Below are 24,701 nucleotides of genomic sequence, written 5' to 3'. Positions count from 1 at the left end.
TATATTTATTATAGGGAACGCCTTTCTGGAGTGCACAAACAACGCAATTTTTTTTCTACTTTGGCAAAGCGTCAAGTCTATAAAACTTACTGCACTGTATTCGTAACAGATTTGACTTTTGCGAACAGAAAATTTATTGAGATCAGATGTTTCATCGATAAGAAAATTAGCAGACCCGGCCCAGTTTCTCCTCGTTCCATTTCCCACTACCCGCGACTAGACTCCCTCTCACTACCATATTTGGTGGTGAGAAACCGCTGTAAACGGCTGCTTCATCTTTATAGCCCCTGTGATGTGTCTGGATTATCCCTTCTGCCTGTGCGGGTACTCTCTCTGATATGATACAAGGAAGAGCTATAAATTATAACAATGGAAAATACAGTACCCTGAAACAGGAAGGAGGAGCGTAGGGACATGAATCACATTTCGCTTTATCTGATTGGACGGTCTTGACGAAAAGGGCGGTTCTACTGCAGATTCATTGGGAAGTGAAGTCTCAATGTCAAAGAAGCTTGTATCAGCTGTTTCAGACTATTCATCTCAACATCCACCGATAAAAACATCAGCGACGGAAAAAACAGTCGTCTGCCACCAAACCCTATGAAGATTGAAGGCTTTTACGAATAGGAACTCAAGGGCAGCGTCAAACGGTTTTCAGGTAGCGAGCTAAAGGTACTTAGTTTGTTTTGTAAATAACCCAATGTGTGTGCTGCTGCCTATATTTGGAGACCATATATAGCTCACAGTTGCACAACAAGATGCAAAATTAACTTGTCGATTAGGATGGATACTGAAAAACACCGTATTTACAATGCCATCATCATCGTGGCACCTGTTGTTTACCTACTGCGAGTGTTGAATTAACTTCCTTATTGAATTAAATGCTTAGCCATACGTTATAGATTCAGGGCCTAGCGTTGTTTAGGCTACTGTATGTGGAGGCCAACTGTATGCTGACATTGGATGGTATGCAGGTTGCGTGCATGAAATTCTAGCTCTTCTGTATTTTTTATTAAAAATAAAATAGTATGTAACCGCAATTCGGGGCATTCCTGCATGTGCCCTCGGGCATCCCATTGGTTACTGCATGAACGCCCCCGCCCCCCCTGTCGTGTACAGGAGTCCCTCCTGGACTAGCTAGCTAAACTAGCACACAGTGTCATCGTTCCCGCTTACCAAACCCCAGCCGTCATCGTATGAACTGCAGGATAACAGTGCCCATATGGGTAGCTATATAGCTATGCTTTCTCTCTTGTTGTGATGTGTGTTTTGTCCTATATTTATATTGTATTTATTAAAAATAAAATAAATCCCAAGCCCTGTCACCGCAGGAGGTATTTTGCCTTTCGCTAGGCCATCATTGTAAATAATATTTTGTTCTTAACTGACTTGCCTAGTTAAATAAATAAAAGCTAGCAACTGTTGTTGCCCCCGCGTTTTCTTTCTGTGGGGTTTATAAGCAGTTGGCATCCAACTTTATGGTGCATTACCGCCACCTACTGTACTGAAATGCCCCTGCTTCCCGCCTATATACCAGAGTCATAGCTTAAAAATGGACCAATAGAAGTATTTAGAGGGTTCCAGCAGATGCAGGAATGCCCACATGCAGGAACGCCCCGAATTTCAGGCTGCAGTTGCACCCTTCTCTTTTTAAACAGAAGTGATTTAGGAAAAGTCAACACCTCCTCTCCCGCCCTCTCTCTTCACAGGAAATATGAACTCCCTACCAGGCAGGAGTGTGTCGCTGTGCAGACGCATGACAGCGGGCACTATGAGGGTCCTCGCGGGCACAACGGGCCATCCTGATACCGTGGCCCGTGCGACCTGCCTCGAGGCTGTCAGAGTGTGCCACTCGGACTCGAGCCGCAAGGGCAGCGTCAGCACCAAGAAGCGTGGCTATGACATCACCAGAAACCCCCACCTGAACAAGGTAAATCCCTAGACCACCACAGACAGTGCAGTGCCATCAGATGAAATGCCACTGCACTCATTTAAACAATTGAGATTATATGTTGCAATGTTAAACAGTGTGTGTGGCTAGATACTTTAGGATTTTGTCAATTAGGCCCTTTCTGTACTCCCCCAGTGTCAGATGAACTTGTGGATACCATTTTTATGTCTCTGTCTCCAGTATGAAGGAAGTTGGAGGTATTCTTGCGAACCAATGCTAACTAGCGTTCGTGCAATGACTGGATGTCTATGGGTACAGTCATTGCGCAAACGCTAGTTAGCATTGGCTCGCAAAACTACCTGTAAGTATCAGGTCAGTCAAAGTTCCCATTGATAAGGGAGCTTTAGGTAAAGGAGGTGTGACTGTCTGGTTTGGAACATTATAGTAACATAGATATAAAGGGTGAAGAGTGAAATGCAAGTATGGTTCTGTTTCTGATATTGTTTGCCCCTGCAGATGTAGGTTCAATTGAGCCTTGGGATCTCTATAGCCTCTCTATAGCCCAATCCAAAAGGGGCCATATGACACCCCTCTTCAGGTTATTCTAGGTCATTGTTGTTGATGCCAATGAGACTGAACTGGACAGGAATTGTCCATTGTTAGAACTGCTGTTCTGCACTTTCTATGTGAGGAAACATGATTCAAAAACACACAAAAAAACACAGATGGCCTTTTTTGTACACCAGACATTTTCATATTATAGGGTATAGGTGTTTTTAGTCTGCTCTTTGCATTACCCAACTCTCTCTATCTATGAAAGTGTAATTGCCATGGCTAGTCAGGTGTGCTTCCTTGATGGCTTTACTTTAGGGCCTCTAACTGCTGCTCTATCTCACAGGTTTAACTGTGTGTGTGTGTGTGTGTGTGTGTGTGTGTGTCAGATTATGTAAGTGTGCGAATAATGTATTTCCATCTTGTGGTTGAATTACTTATGTCTTTGTTGCACTTAATTTAAATGTTTGAATGTTTTTTAAATTTTATTTCACCTTTATTTAACCAGGTAGTCTAGTTGAGAACAAGTTCTCATTTACAACTGTGACCTGGCCAAGATAAAGCAAAGCAGTGCGACACAAACAACAACACAGAGTTACACATGGAATAAACAAACATAGTCAATAATACAATAGAAAAAGTCTATATACAGTGTGCAAATGAGGTAAGACAATAAATATACCATAGTGGCGAAATAATTACAATATAGCAATTAAACACTGGAGTGATAGATGTGCAGAAGATGAGTGTGTAAGTAAAGATACTTGGGTGCAAAGGAGCAAAATAAATAACAGTATGGGGATGAGGTAGTTGGATGGGCTATTTACAGATGGGCTATGTGCAGTGATCTGTGAGCTGCTCTGACAGCTGGTGCTTGAAGTTAGTGAGGGAGATATGAGTCTCCAGCTTCAGTGATTTTTGCAGTTCGTTCCAGTCATTGGCAGCAGAGAACTGGAAGGAAAGGCGGCCAAAGGAGGAATTGGCTTTGGGGGTGACCAGTGAAATATACCTGCTGGAGAGAGTGCTACGGGTGGGTGCTGCTATGGTGACCAGTGAGCTGAGATAAGGCGGGGCTTTACTTAGCAAAGACTTGTAAGTTGTAGAAAGGGACAAATACATGACCTTTCATCCTCCAGACAACTGTTTCAAAGTCTGCTCTCAATTATGACCATTAATCTCTAACACAGTCCCATTAACCCCTCAGCATATTGAAGGACATTTTATATCACCAGTTATTAAAACATTTTAACAATCACACCATCAAACAGTTCTTAGGTTCTCACAAGTTCATCTGACTCAGGGGAAAAATCCCCATTAACATCACATAGTATGAGAAAGCAGTGATTTTTCTGCCATTAAAATCCTTGGGCTGGCCACCTAAGCATTTTTTTGGGATGCCTGTCCAAATAGTGTAAAAACAACAACACATATGATAAAGATAATGGACCTACAGTGACTTCAGTATTCACACCCCTTGACTTTTTTCACATTTTGCTGTGATACAGTCTAAATTTAAGTACATTTATATTTTATATTTTATGTCATTGGCCTACACACAGTACTCTATAATATCAACGTGGAATTATGTTTTTCAAGACTAAATAAGTTCAGGAGAAGAAATATGCTTAAGAAGTCACATAATAAGTTGCATGGAGTCACTCTGTGCAATAATAGTGTTTAACATGATTTGTGAATGACTACCTCATCTCTGTACCACACACATACAATTATCTGTAAGTTCCCTCAGTCGAGTAGTAAATTTCAAACACAGATTCAACCATAAAGACCAGAGAGGTTTTCCAATGCCTCGCAAAGAAGGACACCTATTAGTAAAAAAAGCAGACATTGAATATCCCTTTGAGCATGGTGAAGTTATTAATTACACTTTGGTTGGTGTATCAATACACCCATTCACTACAAAGATACAGGTGTCCTTCCTAACTCAGTTGCTGGTAAATTAGGAGACCTCAGGGATTTCAGCATGAGGCCAATGGTGACTTTAAAACATAATCAATCAATCAAATGTATTTATAAAGCCCTTCTTACATCAGCTGACATCACAAAGTGCTGTACAGAAACCCAGCCTAAAACCCCAAACAGCAAGCAATGCAAGTGTAGAAGCACGGTGGTTAGGAAAAACTCCCTAGAAAGGCCAGAACCTAGGAAGAAACCTAGAGAGGAATCAGGCTATGGGGGGTGGCCAGTCCTCTTCTGGCTGTGCCGGGTGGAGATTATAACAGAACATGGCCAAAATGTACAAATGTTCCTAGATGACCGTAATAATCTCAGTGGTTGTAGAGAGTGCAACAGGTCAGTACCTCTGGAGTAAATGTCAGTTGGCTTTTAATAGCCGATCATTCAGAGTATCTCTTCCGCTCCTGCTGTCTCTAGAGAGTTGTAAACAGCAGGTCTGGGACAGGTAGCACGTCCGGTGAACAGGTTAGGGTTCCATAAGCGCAGGCAGAACAGTTGAAACTGGAGCAGCAGGTGGACTGGGGACAGCAAGGAGTCATCAGGCCAGGTAGTCCTGAGGCATGGTCCTAGGGCTCAGGTCCTCTGAGAGAGAGAGAGAGAAAGAAAAAGAGGGAGAGAATTAGAGAGCATACTTAAATTCACACAGGACACCGGATAAGACAGGAGAAATACTCCAGATATAACAGACTGACCCTAGCCCCGACACATAAACATAAAATAAATACTGGAGGCTGAGACAGGAGGGGTCGGTAGACACTGTGGCCCCATCCGACGATACCCCCGGACAGGGCCAAACACACAGGATATAACTCCACCAACTTGGCAATAGCACAGCCCCCACACCACTAGACGGATACTTCAACCACCAACTTAGCATCCTGAGACAAGGCCGAGTATAATGCGCCCACAAAGATCTCCCCCACGGCACAAACCCAAGAGGGGTGCCAGCCCGGACAGGAAGATCACGTCAGTCACTCAACCCACTCAAGTGACGTACCCATCCTAGGGACAGCATGGAAGTGCACCAGTAGGCCAGTGACTCAGCCCCTGTAATAGGGTTTGAGGCAGAGAATCCAAGTGGAGAGAGGGGAACCAGCCAGGCAGAGACAGCAAGGACAGTTCGGTGCTCCAGTGCCTTTCCATTCACACTCCGGGGTCAGACTACACTCAATCATAGGACCTACTGAAGAGATGAGTCTTCAATAAACACTTAAAGGTCGAGACAGAGTCTGCGTCTCTCACATGGATAGGCAGACCATTCGATTAAAATGGAGCACTATAGGAGAAAGCCCTGCCTCCAGCTGTTTGCTTAGAAATTCTAGGGACAGTAAGGAGGTCTGCGTCTTGTGACCATAGCGTACATGTAGGTATGTACGGCATGACCAAATTGGAAAGATAAGTAGGAGCAAGCCCATGTAATACTTTGTTGGTTAGCAGTAAAACCTTGAAATCAGCCCTTGCCTTAACAGGAAGCCAGTGTAGAGAGGCTAGCACTGGAGTAATACTATATATTTTTTCTAGCAGCCGTGTTTTAGTACAAACTGAAGTTTATTTAGTGCTTTATCCTGGTATCTGGAAAGTAGGGCATTGCAGTAGTCTAACCTAGAAGTGACAAAAGCATGGACATATTTTTGGACAGAAAGTTTCTGATTTTTGCAATGTTATGTAGATGGAAAAAAGCTGTCCTTGAAACAGTCTTGATAAAAGAGAGATCAGGGTCCAGAGTAATGCAGAGGTCCTTCACAGTTTTATTTGAGACAACTGTACAACCATCAAGATTAATTGTCAGAATCAACATAAGATCTTTGTTTCTTGGGACCTAGAGCTAGCATCTCTGTTTTGACTGAGTTTAAAAATAGAACATTCGCCGCCATCCACTACCTTACGTCTGAAACACAGGCTTCCAGGGAGGGCAATTTTGGGGCTTCACCATGTTTCATCAAAATGTACAGCTGTGTGTTGTCCGCATAGCAGTGAAAGTTAACATTATGTTTCTGAATGACATCACCAAGAGGTAAATTAAAACAATAGTGGTCCTAAAACAAAGCCTTGAGGAACACAGACATTTACCGTTGATTTGCCAGAGGACAAACCATCCATAGAGACAAACTAATATCTTTTCGACAATGGCTGTGATAGGATAAAACTGAGGATTGTTCAATAACATTGTACTGTAGTTACTCCACAATACTAACCTAACTGGCAGAGTGAAAAGATGGAAGCTTGAACAGAATACAAAACCATGCATCCTGTTTCCTAAAAGGCACTAAAGTAATACTGCAAAACATGTGGCAAAGCAAAGGTAGCCTAGTGGTTAGAGCGTTGGACGGGTAACTGAGAGGTTGCAAGATCAGTTTTTCAGGATACTAAAAAGAAAAGGAATGGAGCTAAGCACAGGCAAAATCCTAGAGGAAAACCTGGTTCAGTCAAATCAAATGTTATTTGTCACATACACATGGTTAGCAGATGTTAATGCGAGTGTAGTGAAATGCTTGTGCTTCCAATTCCGACAATGCAGTAATAACCAACGAGTAATCTAACCTAACAATTCAACAACTACTACCTTATACACACAAGTGTAAAGGGATAAAGAATATGTACATAAAGATATATGAATGAGTGATGGCACAGAACGGCATAGGCAAGATGCAGTAGATGGTATCGAGTACAGTATATACATATGAGATGATTAATGTAGGGTATGTAAACAAAGTGGCATAGTTTAAAGTGGCTAGTGATACATGTATTACATAAATATGCAGTAGATGATAGAGTACAGTATATACATATACATATGAGATGAGTAATGTAGGGTATGTAAACATTATATTAAGTTGCATTGTTTAAAGTGGCTAGTGATACATTTTTTACATACATTTCCATAAATTTGCATTATTAAAGTGGCTGGAGTTCAGTCAGTATGTTGGCAGCAGCCACTCAATGTTAGTGGTGGCTGTTTAACAGTCTGATGGCCTTGAGATAGAAGCTGTTTTTCAGTCTCTCGGTCCCTGCTTTGATGCACCTGTACTGACCTCGCCTTCTGGATGATAGCGGGGTGAACAGGCAGTGGCTCGGGAGGTTGTTGTCCTTGATGATCTTTATGGCCTTCCTGTGACATCGGGTGGTGTAGGTGTCCTGGAGGGCAGGTAGTTTGTCCCTGGTGATGCGTTGTGCAGACCTCACTACACTCTGGAGAGCCTTACAGTTGTGGGCGGAGCAGTTGCCGTACTAGGCGGTGATACAGCCCGACAGGATGCTCTCGATTGTGCATCTGCAGAAGTTTGTGTGTGCTTTTGGTGACAAGCCGAATTTCTTCAGCCTCCTGAGGTTTAAGAGGCACTGCTGCGCCTTCTTCACCACGCTGTCTGTGTGGTTGGACCAATTAAGTTTGTCCATGATGTGTACGCCGAGGAATTTAAAACTTACTACCCTCTCCACTACTGTCCCGTCGATGCGGATAGGGGGGTGCTCCCTCTGCTGTTTCCTGAAGTCCACAATCATCTCCTTTGTTTTGTTGATGTTGAGTGTGAGGTTATTTTCCTGACACCACACTCCGAGGGCCCTCACCTCCTCCCTGTAGGCTGTCTCGTCGTTGTTGGTAATCAAGCCTACCACTGTAGTGTCGTCCGCAAACTTGATGATTGAGTTGGAGGCGTGCATGGCCACGCAGTCGTGGGTGAACAGGGAGTACAGGAGAGGGCTCAGAACGCACCCTTGTGGGGCCCCAGTGTTGAGGATCAGCGGGGTGGAGATGTTGGTACCTTAACCCCCCCCCCCACCTAGGGGCGGCCCGTCAGGAAGTCCAGTACCCAGTTGCACAGGGCGGGGTCGAGACCCAGGGTCTCGAACTTGATGACGAGTTTGGAGGGTACTATGGTGTTAAATGCGGAGCTGTAGTCGATGAACAGCATTCTCACTTAGGTATTCCTCTTGTCCAGATGGGTTAGGGCAGTGTGGTTGCGATTGTCGTCTGTGGACCTATTGGGGCAGTAAGGAAATTGGCGTGGGTCTAGGGTGTCAGGTAGGGTGGAGGTGATATGGTCCTTGACTAGTCTCTCAAAGCACTTCATGATGACGGAAGTGAGTGCTACGGGGCGGTAGTCGTTTAGCTCAGTTACCTTAGCTTTCTTGGGAACAGGAACAATGGTGGCCCTCTTGAAGCATGTGGGAGCAGCAGACTGGGATAAGGTTTGATTGAATATGTCCGTAAACACACCAGCCAGCTGGTCTGTGCATGCGCTGAGAACGTGGCTGGGGATGCTGTCTGGGCCTGCAGCCTTGCGAGGGTTAACACGTTTAAATGTTTTACTCACGTCGGCTGCAGTGAAGGAGAGTCCGCAGGTTTTGGTAGCGGTCCGTGTCAGTGGCACTGTATTGTCCTCAAAGCGAGCAAAAAAGTTATTTAGTCTGTCTGGGAGCAAGACATCCTGGTCCGCGACGGGGCTGGTTTTCTTTTTGTAATCCGTGATTGACTGTAGACCATGTCACATACCTTGTGTCTGAGTTGCGACTCTACTTTGTCTCTGTACTGACGCTTAGCTTGTTTGATTTCCTTGCGGAGGGAATAGCTACACTGTTTGTTTTCGGTCATGTTTCCAGTCACCTTGCCCTGGTTAATAGCAGTGGTTCGCGCTTTTAGTTTCGCGCGAATGCTGCCATCAATCCACGGTTTCTGGTTTGGGAATGTTTTAATCGTTGCTGTGGGTATAACATCGTCGATGCACTTTCTAATGAACTTGCTCACCGAAATAGCGTATTCGTCAATGTTGTTGTTGGACGCAATGCGGAACATATCCCAATCCACGTGATCAAAGCAGTCTTGAAGCGTGGAATCAGATTGGTCGGACCAGCATTGAACAGACCTGCGCTCGGGAGCTTCTTGTTTTAGTCTCTGTCTGTAGGCTGGAAGCAACAAATGGAGTCGTGGTCAGCTTTTCCGAAAGGAGGGCGGGGGAGGGCCTTATATGCGTTGCGCAAGTTAGAATAACAATGATCCAGGGTTTTACCAGCCCTACCCCGCCCCTCTTCTTACCAGAAATATGCTTGTTTCTGTCGGCGCGATGTGTGAAGAAACCAGCTGGCTGCACCGACTCCGATAGCATGTCTCGAGTGAGCCATGTTTCCGTGAAGCAAAGAACGTTAGTCTCTGATGTCTCTCTGGAATGCTACCCTTGCTCGGATTTCATCAACCTTGTTGTCAAGAGACTGGACATTGGCGAGTAGTATTCTCGGGAGTTTGCCCCTTTTAAGGCATCATTGTTTTGGGTCGCCGGCTGGGATCCGATCCATTGTCCTGGGTGGAAGGCAGAACACAGGATCCGCTTCGGGAAAGTCATATTCCTGGTCGTAATGATGGTGAGTTGACGTTGCTCTTATATTCAGTAGTTCTTCCCGACTGTATGTAATGAAACCTATGATTACCTGGGGGTACCAATGTAAGAAATAACACGTAAAAAAACGAAATACTGCGTAGTGTCCTAGGATCGCGAAGCGAGGCGGCCATCTTTGTCGGCGCCGGGGTTGTGCTTTCACCAGTCTGCTTTCACCAGACACTGGGAGATGAATTCACATTTCAGCAGGACATTAACCAAAAACACATAGCCAAATCTACACTGGAGTTGCTTACCAAGAAGACAGTGAATGTTCCTGAGTGGTCAAGTTACAGTTTTGACTTAAATGTATTTGAAAATCTATAGTAAGACCTGACAATGGTTGTCTTGCAATGATCAACAACCAATTTGACAGAGCTTGAAGAATTTTGACAAGAATAATGTGCCAATGTTACACAATCCAGGTGTGGAAAGCAGTTAGAGACTTACCCAGAAAGACTCACAGCTGTAATCGCTGCCGGAGGGGTTTCTACAAAGTTTTGACTTGGGGGTGTGAATACTTATGCAAATGAAATATTTCAGAATTTTCAATAAATTAACAAAAATGTCTAAAAACATCTTGTGACTTTGTCATTATGGGGTATTGTGTGTAGATGGGTGAGAAAATATATTTAATCAATTTTGAATTAATGCTGTAACATAACAAAATGACGAATGAGTCAAGGGGTATGAATACTTTCTTAAGGCACAGTATATATTTTTCATAATATAATCTTTGAGTACTAACAGTCACCAAAATAAAAGCTAGACAGTCAGGGTGATTTGAAAATTCCAAAAAGAACACGGCATTAGCCATGGCAAAATGCATGGAATTGCAGGAAATTAACCTTAGAACTACAACATTTTATCTCAGCTCCATGGCAGAATATGTAGACTAGCAGGACATTTGTTTTAAAATTGCAACATTTTCTTTCAGCTCCATGCCAAAATGTACAGAATTGCAGCAAATCTGCTTTAAAACGGCAAAAAAAATTGTCTGAACTTTATGGATAAATTAGTAGAATGCACAAAATTGGCTTAAAAAGTGAAAGATTTCTCTACACCGCCAAGATGGGGGGGCCCTAAAATGTTCTCTTAAATTCAACTGCACCGATGGGCCGACCACGCAGATTGCAACGCCCCCTTGCAACGCCCCCTGCCACGCCCACCAACTAAGCCCCTTTTTGATCCAGAAACCTGTGTCACACTGTGATTGACATATTAACAGCTGTTTATTATTAATGGACCAAACCCCAGGTGCAAGTGTTACATTAGACTGTCACAACTTTACATATTGACACTACAATAGTAGTACATTTACAGTAGCAAGTTCCTGAAAATTTGATTTTATTTCCATGACGAGCCTCTTGCTTTCTGAAGAATTCTTTCCATTTGAAGAAATATAAAAGAGCTAGAGCGAGTGTGTGTGTGTGAGAAAGAGGGAACGCCAGAATACTGACATGACAGAGTAGTGGCACTAAGCACAACCAGACCATAAAGTTGGGGTCCGGTCAGCCCTTTGAGCAACTATATGAATTTCCCTACATGCAATAGGCCTAAAAAAAGGAATGCTCAAGACATGATCAGAACCACAACACAGCTAAAGCTCTAAAGCTTCTCTATTGAAGACAATAATTGTAAAGGCCTGATAACTGGGTGTTTATGTGAACAAGAACTAGCTAGATCAATGCTAGCTATACCAATGCTACAACATTGGATGGTGTCTGTTACACAGCGCTATCGTTGACCCTTTATGTTGGATGTGTGCGTCTCTACCCCCCTGCAGGGCATGGCCTTCACCCTACAGGAGCGTCTGCAGCTGGGCATCCACGGCCTGCTGCCCCCCGTCTACCTCTCCCAGGACGTCCAGGTGCTCCGTATCATGAAGAGCTACGAGGGCCGCAACCCTCTCGACAAGTGAGCACGCACACACACTCACTCAGATGCAAATAAAACACACACAACACACATACTGTATGATGGCTAAAAATACACAAATACAGTAGCTTTAATCTCCCTCATCACTTACTGGTCTTTGTTTCACCTTGTTCTGCTTTCTTTCTCTCTCTCTCCCCACTTCTCTCTCTCTATTTCTCCCCCCATTTTCTTTCTCCATTTCTCTTTCTGTCTGTCTCTCTCTCTTTCTCTGTCTGTCTCTCTGAATCTCTCTCTCTTTCCCTCTCTCTCTGTCTCTCTCTCTCCTCCCATTTTCTCTCCATTTCTCTCTCTTAGGTACATCTTGCTGATGACTCTGCAGGACAGGAATGAGAAGTTGTTTTACCGCCTGCTGACATCTGATGTAGAGGAGTTCATGCCCATTGTCTATACCCCCACTGTAGGGCTGGCCTGCCAACAGTACGGACTGGCCTTCAGAAGACCACGGTAGACATGAAACACACACACACACATACACACACACACCCAGTGAATTGTTGTGTGATGATCGATGATAGTGGTTCTGAAGTGTTAGCATGTATCCCACAGAGGTCTCTTCATCACCATCCATGATAAAGGCCACATCGCCACCATGCTCAACTCCTGGCCTGAGGAGAACATCAAGGTAAGGAGTGCCTAACACACACACTTTACTCCATGGTACAGGATATGGACACAAGGGTGTAAACAATTTTCACCATGTGAACCAAACCGTGTGTGTGTATCCCCAGGCCATTGTGGTGACGGACGGAGAGCGGATCCTGGGTCTGGGCGACCTGGGCAGTTACGGCATGGGCATCCCAGTGGGTAAACTGGCCCTGTACACGGCCTGCGGAGGAGTGCCACCCCAGCAGTGTCTACCAGTCCTGCTGGACGTAGGCACCGACAACCAGGTACTTCTACCAGGAGTTTTTCAGGACCCTATCTTTCAAAGATCATTTGTAAAAATCCAAATTACTTCACGGATCTTCATTGTAAAGGGTTTAAACACGGTTTCCCATGCTTGTTCAATGAACCATAAACAATTAATGAATATGCACCCGTGGAACGGTCGTTAAGACACTAACAGCTTACAGACGGTAGGCAATTAACGTTACAGCTATGAAAACCCAGGACACTAAAGAGGCCTTTCTACTGACTCTGAAAAACACCAAAAGAAAAATGCCCAGGGTCCCTGCTCATCTGCGGGAACGTGCCTTAGGCTTGCTGCAAGGAGGCATGAGGACTGCAGATGTGGCCAGGGCAATAAATTGCAATGTCCGTATTGTGAGACGCCTAAGACAGCGCTGCAGGGAGACAGGAAGGACAGCTGATCGTCCTCACAGTGGCAGACCACGTGTAACAACACCTGCACAGGATTGGTACATCCAAACATCACACCAGCGGGACAGGTACAGGATGACAGCAACTGTCCGAGTTACACCAGGAACGCACAATCACTCCTTCAGTGCTCAGGCTGTCCTGAGGCCTGTTGTAAGGCAGGTCCTCACCAGACATCACCGGCAACAATGTCGCCTATGGGCACAAACCCACCATCACTGGACCAGACAGAACAGGCAAAAAGTGCTCTTCACTGACAAGTCGCAGTTTTGTCTCACCAGGGGTGATGGTCAGATTTGCGTTTATCGTCGAAGGAATGAGCTTTACACTGAGGCCTGTACTCTGGAGCGGGATTGATTTGGAGGTGGAGGGTCCGTCATGGTCTGGGGCGGTGTGTCACAGCATCATCGGACTGAGCTTGTTGTCATTGCAAGCAATCTCAACGCTGTGCATTACAGGGAAGCCATCCTCCTCACTCATGTGGTACCCTTCCTGCAGGCTCATCCTGACATGACCCTCCAGCATGACAATGCCACCAGCCATACTGCTCCTTCTGTGCGTGAGTTCCTGCAAGACAGGAATGTCAGTGTTCTGCCATGGCCAGCAAAGAGCCCGGATCTCAATCCAATTGAGCATGTCTGGGACCTGTTGGATCGGAGGGTGAGGGCTAGGGCCATTCCCCTCCAGAAATGTCCAGGAACTTACAGGTGCCTTGGTGGAAGAGTGGGGTAACATCTCACAGCAAGAACGGGCAAATCTGGTGCAGTCCGTGAGGAGGAGATGCACTGCAGTACTTAATGCAGCTGGTGGCCACACCAGATACCTTTGTTCAGGGACACATTATTCCATTTCTGTTAGTCATATGTCTGTGGAACTTGTTCAGTTTATGTCTCAGTTATTGAATCTTATGTTCTTACAAATATTAACACATGTTAAGTTTGCTGAGTTTATATCTTACCTAGTGAACTAAATATGCTGCTGGTAGTTGTATGGCAGTGAGATCTAAGTAGGGTTAAGGTAAGAATACAATAATTTTAGGATTCACCAAGATTGCATAACAGTGTTGTTCAATTCCAAATGGACCCCTAGCCCCTCCCCCCTCCTGTAGCTCTGAAGGGGTTGGACAGGTGCTAGATGATGATTTGGAATTCAGGGCTCCACTATCACTTAGTTACTTCCCTTATTTCCTGGAGGCCCTCGTCATAGAGCTTGAGGGTGAAATGTTATTTTTGATCAGGCACTCCTGGAAGACCCCCTGTACATCGGCCTGAAGCACAAGAGGATCAGAGGAAAGGAGTACGATGACCTCATCGATGAGTTCATGCAGGCAGTTACTGACAAGTAGGTTGTGTGTGTGTGTGTGTGTGTGTGTGTGTGTGTGTGTGTGATTTGACTGACTGTTCACTGCTCCACGGAATGCAGGTATGGAATGAACTGCCTGATCCAGTTTGAGGACTTTGCCAACTCCAACGCCTTTCGCCTCCTCAACAAATACCGCAACCGTTACTGCACCTTCAACGACGACATCCAAGGTAACTTGTTCTCTTTTTCCCTGTCAAATCTATTCGCACTCCATACGCCTTATTTGCTGTATGGATGACTGATGCCCTCCTGTTTGTATGGATGACTGAAGCCCTCCTGTGGTCTTAGTCAGAGATGCATAATAGAGTTTTGTGTACTGTTGAAAGATGGATGTGCAAAACCATTCTGACTTCTGAGAACAACCGTATAACCCATCCCTTGTGTTTCTCACCCTCTCTCTTATGTCTCCTGTGATTGTCTCTTTCTCTCCCTGTCTCACTCACTCTCTCCCAGGCACAGCCTCAGTAGCAGTAGCTGGGGTCTTGGCTGCTCTGAAGATCACCAAGAACAAACTGTCAGACCACACCTTTGTGTTCCAGGGGGCTGGGGAGGTAAGAGGACAAACGCGCTGATCTGTGTTCATTATAAACACCAAAACATGTTGATTTTTTTTGGAAACCTCACTCTCTTGAATCAAGTCTTGAAAGATAACACAAGCATGCAGATGAAATGGCTTGAAAATCATCATGTTGCATGGCAGTGATTGGGTAGATTGCTTAGTAGCAGGATTCATCATGGAACTGTCTTTTTTACAATGATGTCATACTTGAGTAAAAGTAAAGATACCTTAATAGAAAATGACTCAAAAGTAAATGTAATTGCAAAAGTATGTTATTTCAAATTCCTTATGTTAAGCAGACCAGATGGCATCATTTTCACAAAAACATTATTTTTTACGGATAATCAGGGGCACACTAACACTCAGACATAATTTACAAACGAAGCATGTGTGTTTCGTGAGTCCGCCAGATCAGAAGCTGACCAGGGATTTCTCTTGATAAGTGTGAATTTGACCATTTTCATGTCCTGCTAAGTAATAAAAATGTAATAAGTACTTTTGGGTATCAGGGAAAATGTATGGAGTTAAAAGAACATTATTTTCTTTAGGAATGTAGTGAAGTAAGTCGTCAAAAATATAAATGCCTCCAAAACGACATAAGGAGAACTTTCAAGTATTTTCATTTAAGGACTTTACCACTGCTTTTGTTTATTACCCAGGCTGCACTGGGTATAGCCCACTTACTAATCATGGCCATGGCGAAGGAGGGGGTGTCGGCCACGGAAGCCGCAAAGAAGATCTGGATGGTCGACTCCAGGGGTCTCATCGTCAAGGTAACAGAAATACCATATTATCATAGCTAACCTCCTAATACACTTGAATAGCTTCAAAACGCTGATCTAATCAGCCTTCTCCTGAGCTGTCCACCAAGACATTGGTCGTGTTAAGTAGGATGCAAGGTTACAGTATTTTCAGATAGAAAGATCATGTAGATCAGTTATGCTGCACTGTCATGTAGAATAGGGAATAATGTCAGTCAGTTCTATGGGCAACGTTCAGAATGTTACGGCCTCCTGAACTGGATCCAGTTGTATGTCAGACTGACTGATGTTACCATGGTGTGACCCACAGGGCAGAGGAAACCTGAACCATGAGAAGGAGGAGTTTGCCCATGACCACGCCCACATCAAGACCCTTGAGGAAGTGGTGCACACCGTCAAGCCCACCGCCCTCATCGGTCAGTTGCCATGATCACATATTGTCTCACCAGTGTAACTAAGGCTCATCTGTCATGTACAGAATGTTTCTTTAGAAACAGACCAGTAATGGACACTGGACAGAAACTCAACATTGCAGAGCATCTCAGGAAGATATGCGTGTTTTGTTCTCACACTCCGTACTCTTTTCTTCTCCTGTGTGCAGGAGTGGCGGCCATCGGAGGGGCGTTTACTGAGAAGATCATCAAGGACATGGCGTCCTTCAACGAGAGGCCCATCATCTTCGCCCTGAGTAACCCCACCAGCAAGGCAGAGTGCACCGCCGAGCAGTGCTACCAACTCACCGAGGTACTGAAACTCTGATCCTAACCTAGACAATAGACATTCACTCACTGTTCCCTTGTTGGAGTGCCAATCAATGTATGCTTACTAAATATCCTTGCTGTCATAGAAATAGAATGATCTGAAATAGAATTAAGGATCTCTTTTGCTCTCTCTCTCACTTTCTCGCTCGCTCGCTCTCTTTCTCATTTTCTTCCTCTGTCCCAGGGGCGGGGCATCTTTGCCAGTGGCAGCCCCTTTAATAAGGTGACCCTGGCTGACGGGCGCTCCTTCATCCCCGGTCAGGGGAACAACGCCTACGTGTTCCCTGGCGTGGCATTGGGGGTCATCGCCTGCGGGGTGCGCCAAATCTCTGACGACATCTTCCTCACCACAGCCGAGGTAACTGTTTGCCTTAATTTTACATTTTCAAAGAAAGACATACAAACATTCCCAAACAGCAGAGGTAAAGAGTGTATGTAATGCTTATCAATCCAATGATCTAATACTATTGTTCAAGTTGAATAATATAATATTAGTTTCAATTTCAACATTTTTCTGTCCACTCGTAAAATATAATTTTAACTGTTTCAATTTCTAATTTTTCTACCATTTAAAATATATACATTTTTATATTATTTTTCCAATTTACCTTGTGTTGTTTGAAAAATGAAAGTATAAATATTGGTGTGGTTAGGAAAACTGGGCGATTTCTAAATATGTGGTTAAAGACACATCCAAAATGCTAAGTGAATGAGAAATCTCTTACACACACCACTGCAGACAGTGCAGTGGGTAAAGGCGAGTGCTGTGAGTCACAAACTGTGGCCCTTTGGAGGCAAGGTTTGGCGCACATGCACATATAACCTGTGTCACTGTGCACACACACACACCACGTTTACCCCTGGCTACTTCAGACTTACAGGCATATACTTTATTAAAATGGTCATGATGCGTTATGAGCACAACCAAATTAAGAAACTTTTGTCACTGACTGCAAAGAGACCTAGGACTCCATGTCAGTCTGCCCTCCGAATTCACTGCAACGTTCTGCTGCGTAGCCTAGGCGAACACCTCGTAAAGCCTACAGTAGCTTAGAAAATCTAACAGTGAGGCCTAAATGATGAAAGAGACATTGGTCCCAAAAAATTGGTGCGTAATTTCAACTAATGACCTTATCCATGGTGCTTAACTAACAGTAGTTCCCCCTTATGGCAACTATCCTTCTAACTACTGCATGCTAATTATCTTGGGATCCTGGAGACCAGGAGCTATGAGTGTGTATGTGTCACATGTCGAGCTGCCCTCCACATTTGTACAACACCACTATTTTGCAGCCCATACTAAACTTTCAGCAGCCCACTAGATTGAGTAACCCATAACCTGTAGGTTATAGTGGGTTACAGTGGGCAAGTGAAAGTAAATTAGACCATAGCATATTGGCATTATATACCTATCCAATGGCTGCGGGAGGAGTGAAGCAGGGATTTTATGGAAACGTGTCTGTGGGAGGAAAGGCAACTCAAGGACCACTCCTGCAGCATATAGGCGCTCTTTGAATATACAGTGCACTTGGAAAGTATTCAGACCCTTTCCCTTTTTCCATATTTTGTTACATGACAGCCTTATTCGGCAATCTAAACAATGTCATGACTCTCCTGACTGTGGATCAAAGGACCCATCAGCTAGGCAAATGTTTGAAGATAGCCAGACCCCCTCTCTCCCACAGAAGAGGGGAAGGGGGTCTGTGCTGCTCTTGACACCTTAACACTGGGTCGTAAATTTAAGCAGGAGGGAACCTTTCCGCTCTGCCTTTCAGTATCCACCAAAGGAATGCTTTGTCTAGAGAGAGTGTGGCCCGCCTAAAGACTCTAACGTCAAAATATTCATTTCTGATGTCCAAATGTTAAGAATGGTCTGGGGGGGGTCTAAAGAATAATCCTATCACATTGTTTATTATTCTGTAATGTCATTAAGGATGGTATATCAAGGTAACGGTAACTCTGAAAGTGTACACATCCTATGTATCAGGTTTACATCTACATTTTGTAAATATTATATAATGAAATATGAGAATAGTTTTGTGAAGATAGCATTGTGATATTAGCCATCTAAATGAAAAATGTTTTTCATCTGAACTTGTGCCCAGTCAGTAGCCACGCCCCAGTGAGCTCAGAGTTCGTGTCAGCATGACAGAACACCCCCTTTGGCTAAAAGGATTCTCGGAATGCACTGTATTCTTGGATGGATTCTCCCTTTCTTGAAATAATCTTTGATCTAAATATATACAGTGGGCTCCAAAAGTATTGGGACAATGACACATTTTTAGTTGTTTTGGCTCTATGCTCTAGCACTTTGGATTTGAAGTGATACAATGACTATGAGGTTAAAGTGCAGACTGTCAGCTTTAATTTTGTGGTATTTCATCCATATCGGGTGAACTGTTTTGAAATTACAGGACTTTTTGTACATAGTCCCCTCCCATTTTAGAGGACCAATAGTATTGGGACAAATGCACTTCTTGTGACTCTACAAACTTGTTGAATGCATTTTCTGTTTGTTTTGGTTGTTTTTCAGATTATTTTGTGCCCAATAGAAATTACTGGTAAATACTGTATTGTCATTTTGGAGTCACTTTTATTGTAAATAAGAATGTAATATGTTTCTAAACACTTCTACATTAATGTGGATGCTACGGTGATTACGAATAATTCTGAATGAATCGTGAATAATGATGAATGAGAAAGTTGGAGGTATAAATATCATACCCCCCCCAAAAAATGCTAACCTCCCCTGTTATTGTAATGGAAAGAAGTTAGCATCTTGGGGGCATGATATGTGTGTCAAACTTTCTCACTCATGATTATTCAGGATTATCCATAATCATGGTAGCATCCACATTAATGTAGAAGTGTTTAGAAACAGTCTGCACTTTAACCTCAGTCATTGTATCATTTCAAATCCAAAGTGGTAGAGCATAGAGCCCTCCATTTCTTTACTTCTCTTTTTCATTTCCTGTTTCTCTCTCTCTCAGGCGATAGCTGACATGGTAACGGAGGAGCACCTGGCCGAGGGAAGACTCTACCCTCCACTCAACAGCATCAGAGAAGTGTCCTTTAAGATCGCTGTCAAGGTTAGAGACTGACTCCACCCCACAAAACCATCAATACCAGCATTACATTCCACACATCAATACATTAGTGTTCTGTGTAACTAATTTATATTTTTCTCTACCCATCTCTCAGGTGGTTGACTATGCGTACAGACACAAAATTGCCTCCCTGTACCCGGAGCCCAAGGACAAGGAGGCGTTTGTGCTCTCCCATGTCTACAGCCCCGACTATGACTCCTTCGTCCAGGACACCTACGACTGGCCCGTGGACGCCATGAAAGTCCAGGACGTGTGAACTCCATCAGCCACCTCTCTTTCTATCCCCAACGTTCGATCCCTCAGTACAGCACAAGGGAGCTACACATATCAGACATGCGCTGCTGCCTCTCCAGATTTCGCATAATTTCACCAATCATCACTCAACAGTCGCGTTCCCCTGCTCAGACGTTGCATGCATCAACCAATGGTTGCATTCCACGGCATCGACAGTGCCTTTCGGCACCAGATTGCTGTAACATATGTGGTTAACTCATACATAAAATACCTATCCAGGCGTTGTAAGATCTGGCATGTGTCCTCAACGCCTGGGCAGAGGAACGCGCCCAAAGCCTTCTGCAGCTAGGTCATCAAGACGAGACACTCCATTGCCTCTAGACACTCCCCAGTGCCCATAGAATGTAATACATAGGATGCACATCTGTAGGAGATTACAAATGGTTAACCAGCAGAAATATAATTTAAGGGGTATTTTTCTGAAGGTTCAGTCATTTCATTTGATGTCCCCCTTGACTTTTGTTATTGCTTTGTTTACCATATCGCTATATGTGTCCATATCATCAAATTGCCAGGTTAGTGCCACAACGTTTCATGTGTAACTTGAGGGAACCCTATCTGTTCTATACATTCTATATTCTATTTTGAGATTATTTATTTGTGATTGATACAGAATCTGGAGACAGACTGTTCTGTGTCACCAAACCCCTAATAACACACTCCGTTGAGCATCTTTGGACTAGCTTTAATAACTAATAGGCTAACTTAGGAAGAAATGGCATATTCCCGAAAGGCCTCTGTCATCTATTGTAGGTTGCATCTCAATAGTTTTACCTTGCTTCCTTTGCTTGGAAAAGTGGATGGGTGAATCCCATATTGCCTTTACCTGTCCATTGTTTTCAAATGAGTTTCGATAAAAGATAGGAGACAAGCATAGGAGGAGACCGCCAGTTTTAGACTGTTAAGATGGACCTCTTGTCCGGACATAAACGCAAACCCTCATAGTGCCGGCCTCCGTTTGACCTCCTGACCTCACATGTAATATCCTGCAGATTCTCGTCTTTAGTTGGAGGATTCTATCAGATATTAGCAAAGAATATGTACACGCTGGTTCACACTGCAGTATCATTGATTTTAAAGCACAACTCCAATATATTATTAACTGACAATGTATTACTCCCTGTTGTCACTTCATACTTTAGGCTACACTCCTGCCAAAGCCTGGGTTACAAGAGGACCAGTTAGATAACCTATAGAATTTAAAAATAGGACACCCTTGTTCATCTTGTATTTTTATTCTAGACTTCCCTCTTGATGCGTGTCAGAGTTTTAACGAGATGACTAACTACATTTTTATCCCCGACATCATTACCATTAGGAACTGACTTTTACATTTGAGTAATTTAGCAGACACTCTTATCTCACTTATAGTAGTGAGTGCAATTTTATATTTTCTTCGTACTCGTCGGAATTGAACCCACGAACCTGGCGTTGCAAGCGCCGGGCTCTACCAACTGAGCCACAAGGGACTTCAGGTTTGTGCGGTGCCCGACGTTTGTGTACGTGATAAAGGAAGCTTTAATAAACACTAGTGTACCACTAGCCCATGCATAGACGCTAACTACCTTTAGCATCTATTCATGACGGTAACTTCTGGCCGGGGGAGTTTTGTTAAGAGCACCGACGCTTGTTCTGAACGTTAACAGAAATCGCTTGCGGTATGATTTTGGAAACATAAGGAAAGTAGCTTTCATATCGGCAAAAAAATGTTTTTCGAAAAACGAAAAGGCTAAATTACTACACACCTTTTATAGGGTTGGTGTTCCCACACGGCCATATCTCCATGTTGCAGCGCTTGTTTACAGAAGACCACCTGTGCTTATTAGCTATCTATCGTGCTCGAGCACCTGTGTAAGCATAACTGGAGAGGAAGTGTAGTTCGTCAACTGTAGGCATACAATTGTATGGATGTCTGCAAACCTGCTTCAGTAAGTTCATCTTTTTTATTTGGTAAGATTCTTACTCGCTAATATTAAAGATAGGTTCCATATGTTTCCAAAACCGTATCGCAACGATGATGATTGACGTTTCTAAACATTAAAACAGAGCGTCGAGTTATAGTTCACATGTTCCCACCAATAAGCAGTGCTTATAGCTGAGAATGCCTTGGGTTCTCGAGAGCAAGAGTAGCGCCTATAATAATTACATATGTGATTGCCTCTTTGGGTATGCGTTTTTTAATAATGGAGGGGTTGCATCTTTTTTGTGTGTAGTTTTGTATAAAGCGTTGCCTGTTTCGGTTTAGGTGTTTTTGCCAAAGGTAATGACAGACATGGTAAATGTTATATTTTCTTTCCCCCAGAGAATATTATGCTCTGCTTAGGCGTGATGCACCACAGAAGGAATTCTATTTGGTGTTCAAGGAAAAATGTATGTTTTGAAGGGAATAAAAAAGGCACTAAGTGAATATTGTTAGCAAAACTACTGAGTGTTTTGTTGATGATTAACACATTTTGTGTCATGCTGCTGATGTAGCGTGTGTCCTTCCACATGTTGGTTTCTCCACTGTAGCTGGAGAGTCTCTTAAACTGCAGACATCGCTGCAGCCCTGAGCACTGGTCTATCAGCAGGCAACAGCCAGCCCTGAAACAAGAACAACACTTTTTATAGGCCTTATTCATTGAAAGACAGGAAGGGCAACTCTTTACATTTTATATAGGCCTTATTATTCCAGGATCACTTGAATAACCGTGGCTAAGGGATGTTCTTAAGCGCAACGCAGAGTGCCTGGATACAGCCCTCAGCCGTGGAATATTGGCCATATAGCACAAAACCCCGAGGTGCTTTATTGCTATTATAAACTGGTTACCAACGTAATTAGAGCAGTAAAAATAAATGTTTTGTCATACTTGTGGTATACCACTGCTGTCAGCAAATCAGCATTCAGGGCTTGACCCACCCAGTTTATAATACACATTATATCCAGTTCTCTGAGTCTCTTCGCTTCCATGCTCCACCCCCACGTCTCCTCTTTGCCTATCATGGCGAAGGATCCGGTGAGTTATCATCCTAGGGGAGGGAAACAATCATTGGTGCTGCTCTCCATCAATCATAACCATCCTTTACTATATTACTATGTCATTCATCTCCAAACCCAGAACCAGATTTAGCATGTGCTTGCCATCTACTCGATTTGGTTCTGGGTTCTGATATTTTCAAAACTGTGTTGAATGGAAGTAGCAGACGAGTACCACTCCCTCTCAAAGCCTCTACCAAAGTCTGTTCCCTTCCCTCCCTCTTTCTGTTGGTTGGTCCTGTTGATCATGTCCGTCTCTCTCCTGTGCTTGGCGGCCAGGTGGAGCTGTGCCCCCCTCATCTTCTTGTTGGTGCTGTGGAGCTGGTGCAGATACAGCTCCCTGGCCCTCTGCTCCGCTATCGCCTGGGGGGCACAGTCGTACAGGACATACGGGGTACCCTCCGAGGCCGGCTGCCTGTCAGGCGCTTTCCTGCTGAGCTCCTCCAGCTGCAAAGCAAAGAGGATATACAGACCCTTGCTGAATTCTCTTTCTTTACACCTCTCTCTGAAATTGTGCACTTGCTCCCCCTCACCCACTGCACTTACACACACACACACACACACACTCGGCTGCTAGCTGAACCTGTCGCAGGCGGTGTATGAGGTGCTGTGCTTGGTGGGCCTGTATCTGTCTGCTCCATCTGCTGTCAGCCTGCTCCAGAAGCTCCTGCAGGTACTGCCTCTGCTTGGGCAGCCGCGGGGTCATCAGCGGGCGGCCCTGGAAGTTGAACGAGGCCTGGGGAGGAGGCCGTGAAGTTACTATAGATCTCAGTGGAGAAACACATCAAATTAAATAGAAGTATTCACAGGGACTCACATAGAACCTTCTGGGTCTTGAGGCAGAACTTTCCCTCGCGGCCTCTGCCACACCCAGGTTAAATGCTGCCAACCTCTGTTCTCCCGGATCAGATGCTGCTCAGCCTGAGAGAGAGAGAAAGTAGGTTCATCACTTGTTCCTGTCCCTCTGACTTCCTCAGCTTCCTCACTACTTGACTCAGTAGGTAAAAATAGGGTGAAAAACATCTGTCTATTCTGAACTCTGGAGGTGGTCCCTTTGGGTAATTATTCTCCAGTAATCGTGGTTTTGTATTGTTGTATTTCTATAATTGCTGAGGACGTGTATGTGAGCTTGCCTGTTCCCTCTGCAGGTGTAGCTGATCTCTCTCCTGCTCATTGTGCAGTAGGAGGTTTTCCTCCTGCTCCTCTCTCAGTATCTCCACCCATGTACACCGGTACATTCTACTGAGCATGGTGCTTGCACAGGAAACACGACTCCTACAGAACACACAACAGCAGTAATGCAACAAGCTTCCCCAAGGATTAGTAACATATTTCAAAGGTAACAGCTGTGCCAGATGACTCTCACACTCTTCTAGCTCATCTGTTGGACACTGATCCTCTCAGAGTTGATGTCCCTCTACCTGCTCCTCTCCTCCACAAAGTTATTGTGCAAAAAATATATTGCTTAAGCAACTGTTTGAAGCCATTCAATGGTCCTGATGAATGCAGCCCGTCCCCCTCAGTTACCTCTCCCATCTCCTCTGCCACCCCCTGTTTTCCGGTGGGGTTGCTAGGCAACAGAAGGGCCTGTTCTGCCTTGTCTCTCTGCTGGCTGGCAGACACCAGACATTTACTGATGTCCAGCCCCTGGAAACACAAACATACACATTGACATAGATCAGAACATAGACACACCCACCCCCACACATACAGACGCTGAAGGTGCACCAAAAGTTTGCACACAGCGCTCATCTCATGGAATCTTTTACAAGATAAAAAACACACATAAAATCTCCAATG

General features: G+C 44.3%; 1 protein-coding gene across 2 annotated transcripts; it reads left to right on the top strand.

Moving 5' to 3' along the window:
• The first annotated feature begins 468 nt into the window (after nt 1-468).
• On the top strand, nt 469-22,292 carry me3 (malic enzyme 3, NADP(+)-dependent, mitochondrial). 2 transcript variants are annotated; one of them, XM_029643756.2, is made up of 15 exons: nt 469-658; nt 1,710-1,930; nt 11,573-11,703; nt 12,019-12,168; nt 12,271-12,346; nt 12,453-12,614; nt 14,279-14,382; nt 14,464-14,573; nt 14,857-14,954; nt 15,622-15,735; nt 16,034-16,139; nt 16,325-16,467; nt 16,669-16,842; nt 19,475-19,573; nt 19,686-22,292. In XM_029643756.2, exons 2-15 carry the CDS (start codon nt 1,715-1,717, stop codon nt 19,845-19,847), a joined length of 1,845 nt encoding a protein of 614 aa, XP_029499616.1. In that variant the 5' UTR covers nt 469-658; nt 1,710-1,714; the 3' UTR covers nt 19,848-22,292. The 2 variants fall into 2 exon arrangements, with proteins under 2 accessions (XP_029499616.1, XP_029499548.1); XM_029643688.2 differs by having other exon boundaries at nt 469-672.
• Nucleotides 22,293-24,701: the final 2,409 nt, after the last annotated feature.

This window comes from Oncorhynchus nerka, linkage group LG1 (assembly GCF_034236695.1).
Source record: "Oncorhynchus nerka isolate Pitt River linkage group LG1, Oner_Uvic_2.0, whole genome shotgun sequence".
Taxonomy (NCBI): domain Eukaryota; kingdom Metazoa; phylum Chordata; class Actinopteri; order Salmoniformes; family Salmonidae; genus Oncorhynchus; species Oncorhynchus nerka.
The sequence above is the reverse complement of the archived record's forward strand: the minus strand, read 5'-3'. Positions and strand labels throughout refer to the sequence as shown.